This window comes from Rattus norvegicus, chromosome 11, assembly GCF_021556685.1.
Source record: "Rattus norvegicus strain SHRSP/BbbUtx chromosome 11, alternate assembly SHRSP_T2T, whole genome shotgun sequence".
NCBI classification, from domain to species: Eukaryota; Metazoa; Chordata; class Mammalia; order Rodentia; family Muridae; genus Rattus; species Rattus norvegicus.
The window spans coordinates 87,194,067-87,218,716 of NC_141544.1; the positions used below are offsets into that span (position 1 = coordinate 87,194,067).

The window sequence follows — 24,650 nt, forward strand, 5'->3', positions numbered from 1 at the left end:
CTCTCATTCAATTCAAAGGGATACGGCAACAATAAGAAAAATGTATTAGAAACGAGAGAAGTTTAAATAAAAATGATGTTATTTTATAGGTTTTGTTATCCATTCAAATGTCAAATGTTCACACGAGGAAATAAATGTCTGGGAAATATTGGTGGCAATGCTGGGGAATTACAAAGACACAAGAACTAAGCAGGTGAACACACAGTGATTCATGGATAAAAGAGAAATGTGTGATGTCAAAGTTTCCTTTTAAACCTTCTCTTCTGATATCGTTGTCTCCAGGTCTGACTAGTATGGATCATACTTGCGAAGACACAGAGTGGGTTTTGTTAAGTGTACACTAAGTGGACTTGGTAACAGTTGAGCTGTCTTCCTTCTGTCCAGAGGTCTAGGGTGTTAATGTTCATATGAAAATGAGTTTCTTATGTTGGCTGTCATGTACAGTTTGGGGGGAATTCAGAACTACAAAAGCATGTGATATGGCAACGCAGAGTGGAATAGATAGAAATCAGTGAGATTTCTATCAGTCTCTGGGCCATGCGAATGTATCAGGAAGTTGGAGGATGTGCCCTTGTTTCCAGGAAGTGCTTGGCTTTTTATAGGCATTACTAATTCCCACTCAAATATAAATGCGGGAGTTCTTAGCAGACCCAAGGAGTGGTCGCATTTAGTCTATTTCTAGATATGAGAGAAGCAGCTTCAGGCGGGTTTGAAGGTGGTGCTGTTCAAAAGGCAGCGCTCCTCCTTGCAGTCAGCGCATACTCTGATTTGTATGTGTACTCAGTTCTCGTGCTTGCAGAACATCAACTTCAACAGACTCATGGGCATCTGTAATTCTCTTAGCTAAGTCATTATCAGAAAATATTGACCCTCATAATAAGTTTGGAGTATTTGAGGGGAAAGAAAAATATTATAATTTAAACTATGAAAGGTCAATGTCATGAAAAAAAGTAGAAAATACAACTCTCATGTCTCCGTATGTAGATGGTGAGAGAGGTCGCAGGTCGCTAGAACTATTTGCGGGGAAGGATGGAATTTCATAAGCTTTACTGGAAGAAAGCTTTGTGCTTAGATTTCAAAGTCAACGGACAATTTGCCATTTTTATGACATATTTTAAGGAAATAAAAGGGCTTTATTGTGCTCTTCTGTTTTCCTCCTATTGCTCTCTGACCAAAAGAGACTCGAGGAGACTTGGCTTTACTTCCAGCTCACAGCCCATCACTGAGGGAAGGTAGGGCAGGAACTCCAGGCCGGAAGCTGGAGGTTGAAACTGAGACAAGCTGTTTGCTGGCCCATGTCTGGCTTGCTCCCATGCTCACACTTAGCTAATTTTCTTATAAACTCCAAGCCCTGGGGGATGTTTTTGCTCACCGTAGACTTGGACCTCATGCTTCATTTAACAGACAAGACAGTCACCCACGCACATGCCCACAGGTCAATCTGATTCAGGCCGTTTCTCAGCCAGGTTTTCCTCTCAAAATAGTTTTGTACTATGCCAGGTTAACAATTCAAGTTGACTAGGACATGTGTTAATTAGAATCTTAACCTGTATGTGCATATGAACGGATAATTGCACAGGATTATGTGAAAACAGCTAAATTTATTTTATAAAGCATTGGAATGAGTGACTTTTCTATTTGAAAGATAAAATCTAGTTGTTCCTCAAGTGTTTCCAAGCACAGCCTTTGACTTGGGGTATCTATGAATGCAGCCCAATACAAACTGTAAACATGCTTCAACTATTATAAGATTGTGTGTGTGTGTGTGTATGTGTGTGTGTGTGTGTGTGTGTGAATTTTTAAAACTTGATTGTATGTTGATTGTGAACTTTGCAGATAGGTAAAAATGTCATGTTGCAATCTTGAAAGTTTGGGCACTCTTGGTAGGATCTATTTCCTGTCTAATGGTCTCCTGAATGATTTAACATGAATATGTTAACTGACTAAAGAAATATTTGTCAATATGTATTATATAAGCTAAAAAAAAATCCCAAAGGAAACATTTGCAAGTAGACACGAGTCTATTCAGCTAGTGTAAAATGCTTTTGGGCACTTGCCCATAGTACACTTGTTGGGACTGTACTCACGATGAGAATCCATCAGCCCCTGGAACTGGAGAGACGGTTTCTACCAATTCGATCCATGGGAATACCAAATCGCTTTTTTGAATGATCAACTACTCTCCTGTAACAAACCATAAAGAACATTTTAAACCAACATCCAAGTTATCAACCATTGTTCTTGTTTTTGATGTAATGGTGGGTTTTCTTTAGAAGTAGAAGCAAAACATGATAGATATTATTTACCAGTTGCCATTCTCTCTGCCCATATGTTAAGAAAATTAAAATTGGAGAGGCTGGTTCAAATCAGTTCAAATCAGTTAGATCCCATAAAAACCCAGGTCTTGTCAACATATTAAACTGTCAATGATCCAGTTGATAAATCCTGCTCCCTTAGCGGGTTTCATTCTCTTACTGCTCTTATGCCTCTAAATGGATCTTGTTAAAATCCATTTATATTTCATCAAGGATAATGGTTGGAGAAAGGAAAATGTATAGATGTTAAAATTGAAGTGGTGGAAGCCTGCCTCTCATGCTTTCTCGTAGAGATCTAGGAAAAATCTACATCTGCTTTGATGTTTTCTATGTTAAATATTGGTTGAGGAAATGAACTGTAATGATACAGTAACTTTTGTATTAGTTGCTTTTCTGTTGCTGTGATAAAAAACCATGGCGAAGGCAACTTGTAGAAGGAAGGGTTTATTTGGGATTAGGGTTCCAGAAGGATAAGAGTTTATCACCACACAGCAGGGAAGTGTAGCAGTGAGCAGGCATGTCAACTGAAGCAGCAAGCCGCGAGTTTACAAGCTGAACCTCAAGCACTTAGAATGGGCTGGGAATGGCGGGAGGCTTTGAACCTCGAAGCCCATCCTCAGCAAAACCATACTTCCTAGACCTACCCAAGCAGCAGTGTCACCGACTGGGGACTAAAACGCAACCATTTGGTTCCATGGGGCACACTCTCTTTCAAGCTATCGTTACTTCTGTGAGGTGAAATGTATTCCCTTACGTGAGGACTCTCAGTGTTCAACAGCTCAGAACTGTAAACAAAGGTTTGATTCACAATATCTTCAATGTCTTCTGTCTTAGTTAGGGTATCATTGCTCTGAAGAGACACTATGACCATGGTGTCTCTTATAAAGAAAAGCATTTGATTGGGGCTGGCTTTTAGAGGTTTAGTCCATTATCATCATGTCAGAAAGCATGGCGGCATGGTGCTGGAGGAGCTGTGGGCTCTACAATTGATCTTCGTGCAGGAGACGGAGACTGTGTGCTACACTAGGCTTAGCTTGAGCATGAGATCTTAAAGTCCACCTCCACAGGGGCACACTTCCTCCAACAAGGCCACACCTCCTAATTGTGCCATTCCCAAAGGGCTAAGCATTCAATCCCATGACTCTCTGGGGGCCTTTCCTATTCAAAGCCCCATAGCTGTTATTACATTTTCCCTCATATATTTACTGCATATATCTACATCTTTACTTCCCCTTTAATTTTTAATTTTCTATTAGGAGGTGTCTTCTGTTTGAATGTCTTGGTTTCCTGATTACCAATTGCGCATATATATTTCAACTTATTAAATAATCTGAAACACATAATTTGTAGAATTAGCTTAAAGTCAATATCCAAGAGTTATATGACACTGACATAGTAGCCATGCTTTAAAAGTTTGGTGTAATTGTAAATAATGTATGCCGGAATAAAAAATTCTCCTCTGTATTTAACTTAATTTTACTTTTTTACTATTTTGTGGAGTGGGTGCTGAGACTAGGTCTCCTAAAAGTAGCTCTGGCTGTCCTAGAATTCACTATGTAGACCAGGCTGGCCTTGAGCTCAGAAAGATCCATCTGTCCTCTGCCTAACGAGAGCTGGAATTAAAGGTGTATACTGCTATGCCTGGCTCTGTTCTGTATTTTAAATTAATTATGTTTACCAATTCTAACATAAATATACTTTTGATTCAACATTATTTTCTTGTACTAATCAGAATAATGGGTTCTCACCAGTGTTCACTCTACAACTCTCAGAATCATACTATGTAATTTTACATTCTCAAAATGGTTTTCTGATAAAATTAAAGACTGGAAGATTATACTGGGTTAACTGAGTAAACCTGATACCTTTGCACAGTTGCTCTTAAAACCAGCTGATAGCCACAGCTGAGTGCATCAGGCACCACAGTAAGAGCAGTCTGAGGAGGACTATAACACCAACAACAACCTGAAGACACCGAGAGTCAGGACTGAAGAAACGCCATGGCTCCTTGAGGTTTTAGCAAAGAAAATGAGACCCCAGTTCCTCAAGCGCACAGAGTTAAATTTTCCCAGCAATTTAAAAGACATGAAAATGCTTCCCCAGAAGCTGGAAAGATCAAGGTAGGCTGACACTCTCATGTCATCTGCGTCCTGGTGGAAGACAAGGCAAGAGAGTGCAGGGACAAAGGGGGCTTTATATACCGCCCATTGGCCAGAAATCAGGCACGCCCCACCTAACCGAAGATAAGCCTGCGAAAATGGGGCTGAGTTGACAGGGAGTGCATGATGAACAAGATTGTGAGATGGGTGACTGTAACTTAGTGTGGTATCACCGTGAATAGGTACACTTCTGTGTATGATTTAGGGTTGATGTCTTTATGCTACTGGGCTAATGACTACACAGTATTAAACTGAGGTCATCCCTTATTTCTTTAAATTGATTTCTTCGCTAATTATCCATCAATAAAACTCCAGGGTCTGGGTCAACAGAAGCCAATATTGGACAGCAGAGAATGCTCAGAGTGACAAGAAATAAGGAAGTGAAGAATCAATTCTTCCCAGGTTTTAAAAGGGGAAGAAAATGGCAGCTGAGACGTAAATGCTACGTTTACTGCTCTCAAACCCACTTTAGGGTCACGTGCTGTGAAAAAATGAGTTCTATTAGGTTTTTTATATAAAAAGTGTACTATTCTTATAGAGTATATACATCGCAATGCAACATTTATTGGTTATTATACTTGTTTTCTAAAACTAAGGTAAAATAACTGTAGGTAACAGTTTTCTTGCTTTGCTGTAGTTAACGATTTCCTGCTTAAACAAATGAGCAAAGCTACCCTTGTGGAAAAAGCAAAATAATTAACTTTCCTCTGTCCAAATCGCACACCTATTGTGCCCTCTGACAGTTCCCAAGTCTGATCTGAGCTGTGTTTGGAATTGTGAAATAGGACTTGGTCATTTATCATCTTTTACCTACTGTTTCTGGCATCCTCTACAATTCTGTTTTGCTAAGCGACTCCATATTTTCTGATAAAATTCCAATAGTAGCTGTTGGAATTGTTCATTAATTCAACACCCTTATTAGTTAGGTACTACGTGGTTATATTTTTATCTTTCCATGTGCCCAGTTTATGTTGAAAACACAGCAACTCTCTCTCTCTCTCTCTCTCTCTCTCTCTCTCTCTCTCTCTCTGTGTGTGTGTGTTTGAGAGAGAGAGACAGAGAGACAGAGAGACAGAGATAGAGTGACACACACACACAGAGAGAGAGAGAAAGAGAGAGAGGGAGAGAGAGAGAGAGAGAGAGAGAGAGAGAGAGAGAGAGAGAGAGAGAGAGGTTTACACACATCTTTAGTTGATGTTCTTCTCAGCTCCATTGAATTATTTATGACGATTTCAGCTATTTCAGAGCAGAGGACCAGACTCAGGGGGCAGAACCAAGTGAAAAGAATTGGCCATTTTCATAGATAAATATCCTGTTAGAAATTGAAAGAGATGGCTTCTCTGTCACACAATATAAGCATGTTTTGGGGTTCTTTAGTTTCAACATCTTTTTATTTTGGTAATAAAATATAGTTTTCATGACAAATAAGACTTTATTTGATCTCTGTATCCATCCTTCTTTCTAAAGCTGGCTCACTGTTGTGAAAGGGCAATAGAAAAATTGTATTTAAACATTTTATTTCGTTTTGCCCCACACAAGCCAGGGGGCCCACCAATTATCACTGCCTGATTAAAGAAAATGAAAAACTGCATCCAAACTTGCCATCCAGCAAACAATACGGACTTTTACTTGTGCAGTAGACATCCCACTGTCCCCTCCCACGTAGCAGGCCTCTGGTGGTCAAGTCCCAGGGGTTCTTTGTACACTCAAGCTTGGTGCAGCTATGTTCTTGCCTCTCATTATCTCATTATCATGTATTGTTCAAAATGATGACACTTATTTCAGGCAGGTTTAGAATTTTGTGTGCTGCAGACCCAAGGTACAAACTAATACTGGTTATTGTTGTAGTGTTACCAGTGCGAATAATATAATACTGTTATTACAAATAACTGCATTAATAATTATGCCTGTAGAACATCTGAGGCATTAGAAGTTTGTTAAATGAGAAAATCCTGTGCTTTTATTATAAAATCAGATACAATGCGAGGCAATGCGAGCCAGTTTTAGTCAATTAGCTTGACTAGAGCAAATTTCAAAGTGTATCTATATATTAAAATCATTTTTATTTGTTTTTGTATTTAAAACCTCTCTCTCTCTCTCTCTCTCTCTCTCTCTCTCTCTCTCTCTCTCTCTCTCTCTCTCCATGTGCGTGTGTGTGTTGTGCAGTGTAGGTGAGAGAAGAATTTGGGGAGTCAGTTCACTTGGGTCTCAGGAATCCAACCAAATGTTAGGCAATCACTTTTACTCACTGGGTCATTTCATCAGCCCAAGTCTGTTTCCGTAGAGAAACTTTATTTTTTGCCAACCATACCTCAGTAAATCTGTATAAAAATAAAAGGCATCATATATAAATTCTCCGTTTCAGCAAAGCTATGTATTTTGAAATGTGTTTGTGTTGTTGTGTATAGCTGCTTTTCTTTTTCTTTTCTTTCTTTTCTGAGTTCCACTGGATGCTTATCTAGCATTTGTCTGTTCATCCTGCCTCCCAGGAAAGTCTGGGGAATTGAATTGTTTGGCATTAGCATGTACTGTTCAGTTGAAAACTACCTCATACACATCTTTTAATTTTAGGGATTTCTGGACAGTGTATTTTCAAAATTGGAAATGCTACCTATAGCCACATTTAATTTTATTATTTAGTATCACATTGTCTTCTGCATTTGTATCTATTTACATCCCGATGTCTATGTGTCACAGTTTCTGTTATTTCAAGAGTGTACCAGACCCCTGGGGCATGTCTTTACAGTTTTGACAGTCTGATAGCTTATATCATATACTGCTTATAATTGGCTCATATATTACTACTGTAGCTTCCTGTGTTTTCATCGGCTCATTGCCCAATTTGATCTTTTTCTTTTGAAAGTGTCTGCTTAGATATGCTATTTTTCATATTAATTTGATTTTTTTTGATTTTCTTTCAAATTTGATGGTAGCTGACCTTTGAATACACTGAATATGACACTTCATCAGTTTTATGTCTTTGAGTATCTTTTACCTCTGCCCTTAACTTTCCTTTTTCATAAAGATAATCTTTAATGTTGCCTCAATGTATATACATGTTTTCATCTTATTTAATGAGTTCTTTCTCACTTGTAATAACAGATTCAGCTGATTGAATTACTTACAAATGTTATTGCAGCTTTGACTAGAATTGCATTGACTGTATGGTGTAAGTCAATTTGTAGGAAACTAAAATTGTTATAACTGTGTCTTGCTATTCCAGATAATGTATCACTTAAGCAATTTTGATGTCTTTGAAAAACTGTCATAGTTGTTACCATAAAGACCACATACTTTGTTGAATTTGGTTTGTTGTAAGTTATATATATATATATATATGTATATATATATATATGGAGAGAGAGACAGAGAGACAGAGAGACAGAGAGAGAGACAGAGAGAGAGAGACAGAGAGACAGACACAGAGACAGAGACACACAGAGAGAGACAGAGAGAGAGACAGAGGGACAGAAACAAAAAGGCAGACAGAGAGAATGTTCTTTTCAATAGGTTTATAATTTAGATCATCAAAACAACAAATTATATTATAGTAAAAAATATTAACAAGGCTGAAGCAACCAGCTTCCAATTTAGGTTCCAATAATTTCCTCAGTGTGTAGTCTTCTACACTGGACAAATTCATCTTCTATAATCAGTGTGTAAATGGCTTCATGTGAAGTTCTTTGAACTACTGTGCTTCTGCCTTTCTTAGCTAGACCACTAGTTTTGGTGGGTATCTAGCTGCCATTTTCCTAAGAGCCCCATAAAATGTCCACATGGCAAAATACAGAAATCCCCTGACAATATCCTAAGAGAAACAGGGACATTCTAGCCATGTGAGCGAGCCATTTTGGAAGTAGATTCTCTGGCTTCCGGGAACCTCAAATAAAAGGGTTAGTCAAGTATATGTGTTGATTATTTACATCCTATTTTTATATTAATCCTAGATGTAGTTTTGAAGAAAAAAATACATTATATGCTGACTACTCAAAACAACTTAATGACTCAAATTGAATTTTTTTTCTTGACCCTACATAAAATTGAAAGCCTGCTCAATTCTTTATTTTCAAATTTAACCATGAATTGTGGGCATTTTCTTCTATGTGTCTCAGGTCTCGCTGGGGTCTTTTTCAGTCTGCCATCAACGTGACATACCATTCATTCCAAGTGGATTAGTTACATTTGAACATGACCCTCATTCTTTCTGCATTCTTCACTTTGGAAATGAAATTGTAGAATTCAGGGGTGACTGACTATAGACTACTGTATGGTCCCTACAGTGTTTGGAGACACATATCCTGATTGGAGTGCTTTCTTATCACAAGTATCAAAGTAGTAGACAACGAATTGCTAAGTATCTAAAATTGAGTACCCCAAGACCTTTTTCTCACATAGTTTCTGTGCATATAGAGGGAAAGAAACATGCTCAGATTTTTCTTCAAAGAAAATGAAGAAAAACATGGCAGTCCACCGGCATGTCAAGGACCTCCATGCATTAGATAGACTTGCATGGAAAGGACTTGTTACCCCATAAAGACGGGAAGCAAGTAGATATGGGGAGCATATTCAGTTCCTCCTGCTCAAACGACCAAGCCACTAAGGCTATTCTTCCCCTGGGAAGGAGAGATTAAGGGGTAGGGCAAGGTGTCAGTCATTTTCTAATGGAGAGCTTTCTTAAGTTGTGGGTTCACAGGTGGTTTAGACCATAAAGGGAAGTGCTGCTTCAGTGAGAAAGGTTACATCTGATTTAGCATGCTATCTCAAAAGTAGTCATTTAGCTTACACAAAGTCTATTACATTTGTGATGGTGGTTCTGCCCTGGTAGTGTTATCTTCTAAAATATTCTGTACAAGGAATGAGCTGTGTGAACACACAAGCATTCAGATAAAAACCTGAGCACTGAATAAATATCGAACTGTAAGCAACCAAGATAATGTAGTCCCAGTTCACTAGGAATGCTATACATTGTTGTAGGCTCTGACGCAGTGATCCTTCCTGGCTTGATTTATGACCTTCTTGAGGATGTATTGAAACTTTTTCTTTTAAACTTCTACCTTTTCATTTTCTACTTTGTACTGTTTTTTTTAAATTTAATTCTTATTCTTTACATACATTATATCCCTATCACACTTCTCCCTAGCAAATAGACTAACACTAAAATGCTGCACTGAACTTTCTTTTTGGAAGTGATAATAAAGCACACTGCAATCTGTCTTTCAACTAAGCATTATCCTTTTGAAAGTTATTGACCTTCATATGTAAGTTAGGTAAGGCTGACAAACATGTGGTGCTGGGCTGAGGTGAGAAGAGACGGGCAATAAAAAAGCAAGTCCTGGCAAGCAGGGTCCGAGATCATTATGCTCGATGGCATTTCCCAGTGAATAGACAGGCCTTTTAACAAGGACCACAGGGGCCTATAAAAGGGGCACTACCCTCTGAATCCTATCCTGTGTTCCAACATCTGAAATAGAGCCTATTTGAATTAATTCCTCCAGGCATCACTAAATAGAAGTTGAAAAAATTGGCATGGACTGTGGGGGACTCAGCTGGCCCAGGTCTGTCACATTGTCTCACAGTGCATCAAAAAGGGTATAAAATGTCAAGCTGTTCATCATTTTTTTTGAACTGTCATTGAGAAGTACAATCACACTAATAAATTGAATCTGACCCCACTATTCTCCACTTTGGTCTGGATCTCCAACGTGTGTAGGGTAAGGCCCTACTCATCATTGGTATGGAATGCTGAGAATTTATTTAATGTATCAAATTCCTGGCCTTTGATAAACACGTTATTCCTGTAGAATTTTATGTTCTATGTAGCAAATAATTTTAAGGGGAATGCCATTTGACTTGAAGTTAAATGAAAACATACAATTCATAACTAGATCATGTCAGAGAAGTATAAAATGAAGATCACAATATCTCCATCCTTTCACATGAATCAGTTTCTTAGAATGATGTTCTTAAACTGAAAATAGACTAGGTAGCAAATATTTTTTCTATTGCATTCTCAAGTAAGGCCGTGGATTATGTAGTATTTAGAAGGATGTTAATACAACTGTATTGTTTCCAATCTTAAATCTCAAAGGAAGTATGGTCAGATGAGTCTGGAGGAATTTCTTGGGATCAAGGTACTGGGTAATAGAAATGCTTTCCTTCTACTTTTTAAGAAAATAAGGCCTTTGAGAACACCACTGAGAGAATCTGGTGGCAGACAATATCTAAGAGCAAAAAACTGAGGGGTTGGGGATTTACCTCAGTGGTAGAGCGCTTGCCTAGCAAGCGCAAGGCCCTGGGTTCGGTCCCGAGCTCCAAAGAAAAAAAGCAAAAAACTGAGACCTGACTCCATGCAGCGAGGAGGGGACTGCTCATGAAACAGCTTTACTCACTGACCAAAATCAAGATATGTAGCCTATGGTTAGAATTGCCTCGGGTTATTATGATGGGGGAATTTCTGAGAGCTTTCCAACAGCTGTGACGGGTGCCCCCTCTGCAGGAATGCTGGTGGAGGCACTGAATGGAAAAGCCAAGAATCCATCCGGGACACAGATGAAAAATATACTTGGCTTCCCAGAGGGAAAGGACTGTTTGGGGCAAGGCTGTTTAGAGCAGTTCCAGTAGATACTACGCTGGTCAGAAGAAACATCCCCCTTTAAGGGGATTTCGGAAGCCACAGGTGCTAACAAAGGTAGGGTTTGACTGTGCTTGTCAGTCTTGCTTTACTGCCCATTTGGTTGGAAGAGAGAACAAAGACACGTAGTGCAGGAACGTGACGGAGAACACAGAGTAAAGGTAACACACCCCGGCCCCTTCCCCGGTAAACTGCCCTGCTTCAATGGGCTGAAGCCAAGTAAAGGGACGCTTTTATAAGACCATAGGTTGGATGAAGGGACATAAATGGGTATTTAATTAATTACTTTTTAAAAAGACAAGTTAAAGGAAACACGTTAGCAGGGGTATCATCATACCTGCCTTTGATATCACCTGAGAGAGGGAGACAATCTTCCCAGGTTGATCTGAATACACGTGGGTGAGGTATAAGTCTTCTTTTCTAATTACATCTTATGGAGTTCTTCTGTCCCAAATTTATAAGAGTAATGCTCTAGAACAAGTGTTTACTGACCCAGATCTGTAGCAGGTGAGTGATTGAATTAAGCATTTTTCATCTTCTCTTCTGACTTGTCTGCTTATATTTTCTCATAAAGCTTTAAGCCCTGGGGGATTGAACTATTTGAAATACATAACTGTTCTATTATTTCTTGGTTTGCTGTTGAGTCCAGCAACAGGTGGCCTTGGCTAGAGAGAGGGGAGGAAGAAGAAAAATCTTGGAATTACTTTTTCCTTGTCCCCCTCAAACTCCCCCGTGAAGGTTTTCAATGAGTTATGTTCTTGAATGACACCCACTGATCTCTAATTTCTTAATCTTATCCTAACTTGCAGGCCCCTCTTTCTTTGTGTGCTCAGGCCAGGCCCTTGGGCTACTGTGTCTCTACCATCATTAGACTATATTTATAGTTTCTATACAGCCTTCTGGTGAAATAGTCCCTTCAAAAATGTATATTTCTGAAGTGTCGCCTAATTCTTCCTGTAACATTACTCGGTTTGCTGACCTCAAAATATTAATGGGATTATGTGAATAATACCTGCAAAAATGTTCAAATGTAGAGTAATATTATTGGGTTTGCAAGATAAATTCAATATTGTCTAACATCATTCTTCAGAAAATGTCCAGGCCAATCATCAGTAGCATTAAAGGGCCATTCTGTACACTGAGAATGCAATCATGCTTGTTTCTTGTGATTTACACAAACGGTATGGACAGTCATTAATGTCAGATGTTAAATAAGTGCGCTCAAATGGGAAAAATAGTTAAAATCAAATCATAGTTGAATTTTCCTTATAAGTCAAAGTAATTTTCCCAATCACCTAAAAATAAATTTGGTATCATATTTAGATGAAAAATACGTCAAACAGCAGAAAATGAGAAGGATTAGACCCCTCCCCCCATTACTTCAGAAGCTCTGACTTGCACTCTGGTCTGTTTAACTCATTTTTCTTTCTGTTTTTTCTTCATCTTTCTGGTTTCATCATTAAGGAGATCTTTCCAAAGCATATAGTTTTTCCTTCCTAAATATTGTTTAACAGGTATACAATTATGTGCATAATGTATTCAGAACTCTGTTTGCTCAGACCAGACCATACACTCATGTAAACCGAACCTACTAATGTGGACAGAAATGACTTTCTCAGTTTTATCACCATATAACTGAAACACAGCCTTTACTTTAATGGTCAGTGCAAAGAACAAGTCAGGAATGCTCGTAACCTTGCCATACATAGAAAACCTTGAGTTGAAATGTAAATACGTTCAAAGTCCAGGCTTATAGAAATGCAGTAGTTACAATCTACCTCCCTTGTTTTCGACCTGTCTTGTGTACAAATCTCTTAATATATGCTTTACAGGTAAGAACATGAATTCCTGTGACCTTCCCTTGACAATGAATGATGCCAGAAAACCTTAGAGGGGATACTCTTGAAATCTAATTCTAATGCATAAAATATTATATTTCAAGTTAAATATAAATCATTTAAGACTTTAAGCTAGAACAAATCTTAAATTCCTCAAAAACAAAGGTCAGCCACTGTGTGAACTGTGCATTTGTTCCCTCTCTTTAGCATGGACAAACTTTTGGAAAGAGTTGGAGGTGGGGAGAAGCTCATGAAAAGGGGAAAAGCTAAAGACCTCCCACTTAGCTTCTTAAGGGGATCAATTCTATGAGAGTTCTCTTTTATTTTATATAGCAATGGCCACTGCCCCCACAACTTAGCTTCAGGAATATTGACTGGCTGCGACAGATGGCACATCCCTGTTTCTCCCATCATTTTTTCTCTATACCAACCCTTGTAATTTGTTTATTGAAAAATCCAAGCTATTTGGTTTTTAGTTTTGCACAGTTAGGATTTTGTGCTTGCTTGCTTCACCAAAGTGTCTCTGAGGGATTTCTGACTTCATGTTTGCTGAATATTGGTATTTAGATCAAGAGTCAAAATTAATTTTAGCTACTTGTTCTTTTGGCTGTTTTTCAACAATGCCATTTTCCTGGTACTTTCACCAGGGGCCCTTGATGACCTTTCCCTCTGTAGCAACAGCAGAAGTTGGTGACAGTGTCCGAATCCAGCACAATATTAGAGTTTTAGGTTATAGAAGCTGTATTATTCCATTTTCACCTTTTAGCCATAATAATTGCATAAAAGAAATTGTCTTTCTCATCTATCAACTCATTATTTATGTTTTTCATACAATAAGAGAATAAATAGAGAATGAATAGAAAAGTTTACATCCATTAGTGGTAGAGTTCATGCAAACAAGGTAGGCTTAAGGCTTTCTTCACGTACAAGCTTTCACACTTCGAGTTGGAAAAATGGCATTCAAACAGTTTAAAACAGCAGTCTTCGTTCATGGGCTTAAACAATTAACATAGTGTTGCTCGTGTTTCAAGCACAGCTCGGAGTATTCCTCAGCAGGAATGCTTCCAAGTGTGTGCCCGGTCCCTTGGCTAGGCAGTCTTACCAGGAAGCTCTCTCATATCAGCCACACAAAGATCTTGAAGGCAATTAGTACTGCTTTGTCTCTGAGGACTCTCACATGTTTCTTCAGTGAGAAGTGACCTTCCTTGGTGGCAGTTTCAGCACTCAGGCTGCCTGTTAAATTGCTAACTTTTTTGGGGGGAATTTTCAATATATTCAAATTAAATACAGTTTTTTTTTTGTAGTTCAGACCAATATAACTATTTCATAAGCTGCTTGAAATCTTGTCATATTTGGGGTTAAATTTTTATTTGATAGGTTTGTGTAATGATTTTATCTTGTTTCTTTCTCTCTGTGAACCTCAGTTCTTGTTAGCATCAGGAGCACTGGAACAAGATTATTAAATATGTTTTTACATGTTATCTCATGATAGCTGATCAATACTGTTAGGATAGAAATATCAATATCATCAGCCATAACATAATTTCTTTTCTTGAATATTGCATTTATTTACATTTTAAATGTTGTCCCCTTTCCCCCTTTCCCCTCTGGATACCAGGGTGCTTTCCCACCCACCCACCCACCCACACATTCCCTGATCCCTGTCCTGGCATTTCCCTACATTGGCGCATAGAGCCTTCACAGGACCAAGGACCTCTCCTCCAATTGATGTCCAACCAGGTCATCCTCTGCTACACATGTGGCTGGGTACCTCTTTGGTTGGTGGTTTAGTCCCTGGGAGCTCTGGTGTGTGTGTGGGGAGTTGGTGGTATGATAATGTTATTCTTCCTATGGGTTGTCAACTCCTTCAGCTCCATCAGTACTTTTTCTAATTCCTCCTTTGGGGAGCCCGTTCTCAGTTCAATGGTTTCCTGCAAGCATCTGCCTCCATATTTGTTAGACTCTGGCACATCCTCTCAGGAGACAGCTAGATCAGGCTCCTGTCAGCAAGCACTTCTTGTCATCTGCAATAGTGTTTCAGTTTGGTATCTGTATATGGGATTGATCCCTAGGTGGGGCAGTCTCTGGATGGCCTTTTCTTCAGTTTCTGCTCCATACTTTGTCTCCGAATTTCCTCTCTTGAGTATTTTGTTCTCTCTTCTAAGCAGAACTGAAGCATCCATACTTTGGTCTTTCTTCTTCTTGAGCTTCCTGTGGTCTCTGAATTGTATGTTGGCTATTCCAAGCTTTCAGGGAAATATCCATTTATCAGTAAGTGCTTACCATGTGTGTTCTTTTGTGTCTGTGTTACCTCATTCAGGATGATATTTTCTAATTCCATCCATTTGCCTATGAATTTCATGAAATCATTGTTTTTGATAGCTGAGTAGTACTCCATTGTGTAGATGTACCACATTTTCTGTATCCATTCCTCTGTTGAAGGACATCTGGGTTCTTTCCAGCTTCTGGTTATTATAAATAAGGCTTCTATGAACATAGTGGAGCATATGTCCTTGTTATATGTCAGAGCATCTTTTGGGTATATGCCCAGGAGGGGTATAGCTTGGTCAGGTAGTACTATGTCCAATTTTCTAAGGAAACACCAGACTATTTTCCAGAGTGGTTTTAACAATTTGTAATCCCTCCAACAATGGAGGAGTGTTCATCATTCTCCACATCCTCGCCAGCATCTGCTGTCATCTGAGTTTTCTATCTTAGACATTCTGACTGGTGTGAGGTGGAATCTCAGAGTTGTTTTGATTTGCATTTCCCTGTTGTCTAAGGATATTGAACATTTGTTTAGGTGCTTCTCAGTCATTCAGTATTCTGTTTAGAATTCTGTTTAGCTCTGTTGCCCATTTTAATCTGGTTATTTGGCTTTCTGGAGTCTAACTTCTTGAGTTCTTCATATATATTTGATACTAGCCCTCTATCAGATTGGTAAAGACCTTTTCCAAATCTGTTGGTTACCATTTGTATTAGTGACAGTGTCTTTTGCTATACAAAAGCTTTGCAAATTTTTGAGGTCTCATTTGTCAATTCTTGATCTTAGAGCATAAGCCATTGGTTTTCCTGTTCAGGAAAATTTCCCCTGTGCCCATATGTTTGAGGCCTTTCCCCCAATTTCTCTTCTATTATTTTTTCTGTATTTGGTTTTATGTGGTGGTCCTTGATCCACTCGGACTTGAGCTTTGTAGGAGAGAAGAATGGGTCAATTTGCATTCTTCTACATGCTGACCTCCAGTTGATCCAGAACTATTTGTTGAAAATGCTAACTTTTCCCCACTAGATGGTTTTAGCTCCTTTGTCAAAGATCAAGCGACCATAGGTGTATCAGTTCATTCTGGTTCTTCAATTCTATTCCATTGATCTACCTGCCTGCCTCTGTACCAATACCATGCAGTTTTTACCACTGTTGCTCTCTAATCCACCTTGAGGTTAAGGATGGTGATTCCCCCAGAAGTTCTTTTATTGTTGAGAATAGTTTTTGCTATCCTGGGTTTTTTGTTGTTCCAAATGAATTTGCAGATTGTTTTTTCTAACTCTATGAAGAATTGAGTTGGAATTTTGATATGGATTGCATTGAATCTGTAGATTGCTTTTGGTAAGATGGCCATTTTTACAATATTAATCCCATCAATCCATGAGCATGGGAGATCTTTCCATCTGAGATCTTCGATTTCTTTCTTCAGAGGCTTTAAGTTCTTGTCACACAGATCTTTCACTTGCTTGGTTAGAGTCACACTGAGGTATTTTATGTTATTTGTGACTATTGTGAAGGGTGTCATTTCCCTAATTTCTTTCTCAGCTTGTTTACCCTTTGAGTAGAGGAAGGCTACTGATTTGTTTGAGTTAATTTTATACCCCGACACTTTGCTAAAGTTGTTTTTTCAGGTTTAGTAGTTCTCTGTTGGAATTTTGGGGGTCACTTAAGTATACTATCATATTATCTGCAAATAGTGATATTTTGACTTCTTCCTTTCCAATTTGTATCCCTTTGACCTCCTTTTGTTGTCTAATTGCTTTGGCTAGGACTTCGAGTACTATATTGAATAGGTAGGAAGAGAATGGGCAGCCTTGTCTAGTCTCTGATTTTAGTGGGATTTCTTCACCTTTCTCTCATAATATGATTTCTGAAGAGAGTTTTAAGGTTTATTGTTTTCATTATTTTCCTTGGTGCTAGATATCTAACCCAGAACCGCATGCATCTAAATGTGAACTTTTACTACTGATAGACATTTCTCATATCCTTCTTCCCAGAACTGTGTGGTAAAATTATTCCTTGCAGTTGCTCGGTGTAAATCTCTTTTGTGTAGTAACTGTATTACCAACTGAAATATATAATTTCATTCATTTCAGTTCGTGAACTCGTCATATAATCTCTTAGTATTTTAAGTTACATGTTGCATAAATGGTTTAAATATTCAAATATCAGAATCTAATGATTTAATTTTATACACCCTACCCTTTCTATGTTTCCTTCTATATGAATGCTGTTGAATGCTTTCCATTTTAATTAATTAAGTAATGTCGTTTGAGTATGGGTGTTTCTCCTGCTTATATGCTTATGCATCACATGTATGCCTGGTGCCTGTAAAGTTTCAAAGATGGCATCATATCTGTTAGGGCTGACTAGGGTTACACATGGTGGTCATCTGCTACTTGGGTGCTCAGAACCAAACCCAGGTCTTCTACAAGAGTAGCAAGTACGCTTAATCACTGAACCATCCTCCCGGTCCTTCTTTAATTTATTTTTTATTATATAATTTGTACTTGTCAATTTCTTTTTCTGTGCCCTTGTAAATTGTCTTTCTTCTAATCTTATTCCTTAAATACAAAATCGAATTGGATTTTTTTCTTTATCAGTCCATCTGGGAAAACATAATTTATGACTTTATTTTCAGTTTTGGAAAATGGCACAGGGTCTCACAGGCCATGTACTTTGCTCTGCCATATGCCATATCCTACCCTCCTGAAGTGCTCAGATCTTAATAGACAAGTTATCACCATTAGCATACTGTCTGTAGTTGATTTTAATACAATTTTAACAGCTGTGTTTATGAAGAGGGGGCATAGTGGGTTTTAGGGTTCTCGGGCCTGGAGGTTAAGAGAACCAGGGGAAGAGAAGAAGGCGAGGAGGAAGGAGAAATCACCATAGTTTAGGTGAATTCTTGAAAATGTGGCCCTGAGGGCTGTCCAGTTGGAGTTAAGAGCAGCCCAGATGAAACATAGTAAGTAATAACGTGGAGTTATGTATATAAAAGTAGATTCTAATAGCCTAGAGGGGAGATACCTCCTCAGCTCTTATACTGTTTAAGGCTTATTATAAATATATATGTGTATTTTATCCAGGAACTAAGCGATTAAAGGTAGGACAGAAACCTTGGTTTGGGATTAAAGATTTCTATAACACTAATTTTTTAAAGTAACTTTGAATTTCTCTCTTTTAAGCTATTATCTACTATTCCTATTAATATTCTTTTTATTTATTTATAATTTATTATTATTACTACTATTATTATTTTCTTGATTTTTATTTCAGATCAACAAGTATCTAGTCACAAAATACTTTTATTTCCATTTAACAACCATAAAATAATAAGATTTAATTATGAATTTTATCTGCCATCATCATTATCCCTGAATGTTTGCTAACTATACATATAAATAATATCAGGTCATAAACTTAAAATAACCATTTTAACTTAGTTTTAAAAGTAGTGATGTAGCTGATTCTTATGACAATGCCTTGCTTGGTGCTTTGGTCATCTGAAATTGAAAAATTTTCATTCTCAGAGAAGTTCTCTAGACATGAAGTAAACACTCATGAATAGCATCAGGAAGTTTCAGAAACCAACCAGATGTACTAGGCCCCTTCCTTTCCCAAGAGTATATAAATAGTAGGGACATACGGAGATAGACAAGTGGTTTAGATGATTTACAAACCAACCAAGCAAAGAGAAGCTGAGCTGCTTTGAAGAAGCTCAGAACAACTGAGGAACTTGGAAAGGACAAGCTTCGATCTGTTGATCTGCCTGTAGGCTGTGCAGTGTGTTTCAAGATCCTAGGTTTGTGTTCTGTCACCCAGGCCGGGGTGGACTTTGGTGATGCAGCCCTCCCTTTCTACTCCTGTATGTGACTCTTCACCCACATTTCTGTAAGTAACCCCAATAAACTCATTGGTTCGTAAAATTGGTTTCTGGTGATGTCTACACTTTGGAGATAGGATGAGTGTGTGTGTGTGTGTGTGTGTGTGTGTGTGTGTGTGCGTGTGTGTGTGGTGTGTGTGTGTGTGGTGTGTATTCCTTCCTTTTCCCCCTGGGAGACATCATACTTAGACTCTAAATGTAACTAAATCTCTATTAGCCTGTTTTAGAGTATATAGATTTCAAAACAGGTAATAAATTGATTTTCAATTACAGTTTAAATGAAATTCAATCTCTAACGGATGGTTTCATTCCTAGTAGAAATTTGAGAGTCTTTCAGGAATGGAAGACATTGTTTTCTGCATCTTTATTATCAACTTAGTCATGGAATGAGCAAACGGAGAGCCAGTCATGAAACTAAGTAAACCAAGGAGCTCTTGGCAAAGGAAGTGCAGATGATGGAAAAACATGGAGTGCTATTCTAGAAATCTCTTTGCAGTATTTCTTGAGCAGTTTATCTTCACTCTGTAAGCAATGGGTAATGTTTCATACAAGCATTTTTATGTAGATGATCATAATCAAGGGATAGAAGAAGAGGGTGTGCTTATGATAAAATGGTGGGGGTAGTATAAAGATATGAACAAAAGACCAGAGGGAAAAAATCAGTTTGAAAAGGAAATAATTTTAATCAGAGACTCTTTAGTGAGGGGAAAATACTTAATGTAATATAAAAACTTTGGGCTTAAAGGACAGTGAAAACATGGAAGGCCACTCACTATGAGATGTGGCACTAGGGGATTCTTATGCCACTATAAAATGCAATATGCAACAAGAGGACCAGATACTTACGATAGAAAATGAATTCATGTGTAGATTTGTGGTTTAATTTATGGAAAGTAATTCAGTGATTCTTTAACCATTAATTAAGGGAGGGCATTGAGGAATATTTTCTAATCATGTTGTAACTATTAGTAGCTTACAAAACACTATGTCATCTAATTATGTATTGGTAAGTACTTAGAGAGAAGTAATCCAAAGATTATGGAGGATTTTGTGTGAAACTCACGGCCAGAAAAGAAATATGATTTAACCATAATTGTTTCGAAACAAATTTTGAGCATCTTTTGCTACGTCTCAGTGTAGGAAATGAATTAATACATATTATTTTATAAAGCTCTGTATTAAAAATAACCTGAAAATACTGCTCTGCCTATACCTTTGAAATATCAATCTCAAATGACTGAGTACTCATCATATACATATTGCCTTTACCTGCCACAAATAATAATATCTTAAAGCGGTTTTTTACGCTCTATGTAAGAAGGTCTCCCTTGAGAAGCACACTAAGATATTCAAGCACGCCACATTGTCCTGCTGCTTCCAAATCATCTTTTGGCGCACAAGTTGTTCAGCGCATACAGGTTCTGTTCACATCGAAGTTTTACATGATGTTTTAACTGTAGGATCCTGTTGCAGAACTTAGAATGGGAGACATTTGGGCAGCGGGGTAATTTTTCTTGTCCACCTACCTTTGTTTCCCTCTATGCTCTACAGACCCAGCCGAGAGTCTGTCAAGGGGAGACCCGAAGCCAGAGAAGCTTCTCTTCTTCTTGGTCTCAAACACATCATTCTCCAAGGACACCAGATCATCAAGAAGCAGGAGCTTAGCTGCAAGCTCCGTGGCTGACTTCTCTTCTCTGGTTGTGGGTGGGGACTGCAAGCTTTCTGCTCCAAACTCGGAGGCCTACGAGGCAGATTAAAGGTGTTCTCATTCACTTAGATCATGAAAAATAAACACGCACAAGATTGGCAATAACCATCTTCTACCACTAGATGGCATGCCTGTTGATCATTTTATGATCTCTCACGGTTTTGATTCAGAAAGAAAACTAGACTTTGTGGGACTAAAACATACAGAGATAGAATACACCCAAGAGAAGAATAAAGACCCTCCTCCCCCAGCTGTTTCTAAACCTTAACATATCTACCGAGTAGACTTCCAGACACAGCCCCAGAACAGCTGCATCCTTCCTTATCCACCTAGCACCATCCCTGTATCTCTTTTCATTGCTACACTCATCACAATTTACTTTAAATATCCGTTACAACAAATTTACTCTTCTTATTAAAATAAAAGTAACATGAGAATTGTGGCTATCTGATTTAAGTTTTCCTTTCTTCTATGCAATGCCCATCTCGATAGTTTGCTCATAACAAAAATCTGAGATTTTTTTTTCTTCTGAAAGCAAAAAGAAAATGTAAATGTCGTTCTATTTTACTTCCACGACTCATTCTTCAGCTATTGACACTCCATTGTGCCCCAGGTTCTGCATTGGAGTTAAGGGAAGTTAAAATAAACAAAATCCTGTTTCTGTGCCCCAGGAAACTAAGATCTCAGTCCCTTGGTTTATGAAAAGTGAATAGAGCTACCCCAGTCCATTAGTTTATAAACAATGTATACAGCTACCCCAGTCCATTAGTTTATAAACAATGTATACAGCTACCCCAGTCCATTGGTTTATAAACAATGTATACAGCCACCCCAGTCCATTGGTTTATAAACAATGTATACAGCCACCCCAGTCCATTGGTTTATAAACAATGTATACAGCTACCCCAGTCCATTGGTTTATGAAAAGTGTATAGAGCTATCCCAGTCCATTGGTTTATGAAAAGTGTATAGAGCTATCCCAAGAGTAGCACTGTTCCAGGCATTGCTTATCTACTAGTTCTGTTCTTCCTGCCAAGGAGTACAAAAGCATAAAAGTGTTCTTCCCCTCTCCTTTTAGTCGCATGCTTCCTTGTACCACAAGGTAGATCACGGCAGAGAGTTGAGGAGGAAGGGTGCAAAATCCCACTAAAGACTCCCCAAAGGGGGAGAAATACTTTGGAGGCAACAATGCTTTATTATGGACCAGAGTGTGACTGACTGGGGAGGCTACATCTCTGCTGGATTCTAACCAGGGGTTGAGCATCCTGAGAGTGCTGCTAACATTAATTTTAATATGTTCTTATTGTAGATTCCCTCTTTGATGTTTATTTCCTTTTGAGTTGTTCAAGATAATGGTGGGAAAGCATGACTCAATTCCTTAAACTTTACCTTAGCGGCCTTGGGCAACCTTTATTCAGAGTACCCATCACATGCACATCACCCTTACCTTCACAAACAATGTCTTAACCATTTAACCACTTCAGATACTACAGAGGTGGCTGGAGGAAGCTCTTTGACAGTGGGAATTGCTGGCTGCCGAGTCTTGGCTTCTGAAGATATGTTATTACTCATGATCATTTCAAATCAGCTGGGCTGGATTTCCTTTGCAATTATTCCTAACAGGGTCAGAGGAGTGGTCTAGCAGATGGACCATTGTCTTTGTGTAAAACCAGTAATGGCATGTAAAACCATTTGCATGAAGCTTTTCTGTAAACGGTCTGTATTACTTACTGGTTGTACTGGCTCATTGAGCTCATCTGGTAAGCTGACAGAAATAAGCAACGTTAGGTCCACTGCAAAGCTTCTTCCCTGCCAGTGGCTTTTCCTGCCCGCTTTATTGTTATTGTTAAACTATGTAAGGCAGAGCTTCAGAATCAGTTGACGATTTTAACAGTAAAGACAGGAGCTCGCAGCAGGCACTGAGGTAGCAGAGGTACAAATGAATGATGGTTATTTTCTTTTCAATGGCAGCTGTGACAACCACAGCAGAAATAGGTAGCTGGAGAGTTCTGCCAGAGAGCCGCCAAGGCAGACACAAAATAAATGGAGGAAGCCAAGAGAAGGTGTGAATGATCAGGGACTTAAGTCTGAAGGCGGGATGATTCTAAACAGCCAGAAAAGTAAAGCCATAGTCTTTGGAATTATACCAGAGACATTTGGCAGGCTTTATGGACCAAAGATCTCAGACACTTTAATACCAGGACTTGTACTACTCCCTGCTGTTAAGGGCTGGGGAATCTGAACACCCTAGGGCAATGCCAGGGGTGTGACAGTTGCCACTTTAGGGAAAGCATTCTATACCCGTAACCTGCAAGAATGTTGGAACATTAGTCAGTTAGCACAATCTGGATGCATTACTCTTCACTACTGTATGAAGCTGACGGTCCCAACTTACCAAGCCCTAAAAAAGCTTCTCCTTGGGAGAACAAAAGACTACAGTCAAAGTAATGGGAACTAAAACATTTGGAAAGTGTTTTTATTCTTCCAAACTAACACAGTATAAAAAGCATAATTTTGTGTCCTATTGGAATAAAAGGTTTAGCGAAAACTATGTAAAATTCACCATGTGACCAACTTTACATACTATGTAGTGATATGTTGATGCAATGATGAAATTACAACATATTTGTAGTAATAACAAAATAATATTTATTTATTTCTTACTGGTTGAGGAATACAAATCTTATTAACTTTGAAAAATATCTAAAGTCACTTGCTTTGAATTCTCTTAACTCAGTAGTCGTTATCATTTGTATATTTGAGTTTGAGAACTTGGATGTCATTGGCAATGAACGTACGTAGCAGAAAAAATGTTTATCTTCTTGATTTTGTGTTCTGAAGATGTTTGTCCGTTGTGTCTTCTGATTGTAGTAGAAAAAGCTTATGCTTCTTAAAGTATAATCATGGTCTCTGTGTGTTCATGTGTGTGTGTGTGTGCATGTGCATGTGAGTCTCTCTCTCTCTCTCTCTCTCTGTGTGTGTGTGTGTGTGTGTGTGTGTGTGTGTGTGTGTGTGAAAGGAGGTTAGGGGCTATCATCAAGTATTTTACTTTATTTTATTTTTTAAGATAGGGACTCTTGTGAATCTGGAGCTCATTGACAAGGCTAGGCTGGCCAGCTAAAAAGCCCCAGAAGGTCTGCCTTCACATCTCCAGCACTGGAATCATGGGTGCCTGTTGCTGTAGCCTGCTCCTCCATGGGTACTGGGGGTCTGAATTCCTATTCTCATGCTTACTTGGATAGCGTTTTAATAGCTGAGCCATCGACTGCACCTTTTCCTGTGACATCCTAAGCTGGTTTCCATTACCTCTGATGCTAAGTCCACGGAGAATGCCTTTCCTGAGCCCCACAGCATCAGGATCATAGCCAGGAGGAAGTGTGCACTTGCCAATCTCCAGTCCAGCATCTAGGATCAGATTCATCAGAGTTGATATGAATTAGTTTGAAATATGAATACAGGAAACAGAAGCTAATGAACAGTTTCCCAGAAGTAAAGCCATTCACTTCTGTGTGCTGCAGTGCATGTCTACCAACCTAAATAAATGCCTAATAAAACCTGTCAACCTCCTGTAATGACATACATAAAGGATTTATTTCCAAGGTGACATACATTTTATTTATGGAACTATAATAATAACTTAGTTAAAGCAAGCCAAATATCTGAGAATCTATTATGATAAAATTTTATTACTGGGGTAGTAGAGAGATTACTTCATTTTGACAAAAATGTGAGAGAATAAGCATTGGGCCTCTCTCTGAAACAGGATCATGGTACACTCGAAAGCATTTAAATGAAAAATTCTGAAAATACTGAAGATACACAATAAGAGACTATCTTAATATTCTTGTGC

At 38.5% G+C, this 24,650-nt stretch overlaps 1 protein-coding gene and 1 long non-coding RNA gene across 5 annotated transcripts in view; one reads left to right on the plus strand and one right to left on the minus strand.

Annotated features, from left to right (window-relative positions):
* Window positions 1-24,650, minus strand: part of Ostn (osteocrin) — a 36,472-nt gene that overhangs the window by 2,286 nt on the left and 9,536 nt on the right. For all 4 annotated transcript variants that reach the window (XR_015632821.1, NM_207612.3, XM_087576621.1 and 1 more), the window contains 3 exon segments: window positions 24,107-24,205; window positions 20,619-20,833; window positions 2,088-2,184 (listed from right to left, as the gene is read on the minus strand). Coding sequence is in view for 3 of the 4 variants with exons in the window: in NM_207612.3 (NP_997495.1) it covers window positions 2,100-2,184; window positions 20,619-20,833; window positions 24,107-24,205 (399 nt within the window). In the remaining variant the exon portion in view is untranslated.
* On the plus strand, window positions 18,859-20,944 carry LOC148002660 (uncharacterized). The gene is made up of 2 exons (XR_015633146.1): window positions 18,859-19,100; window positions 20,644-20,944. It is a non-coding gene; the product is annotated as an uncharacterized LOC148002660 (long non-coding RNA).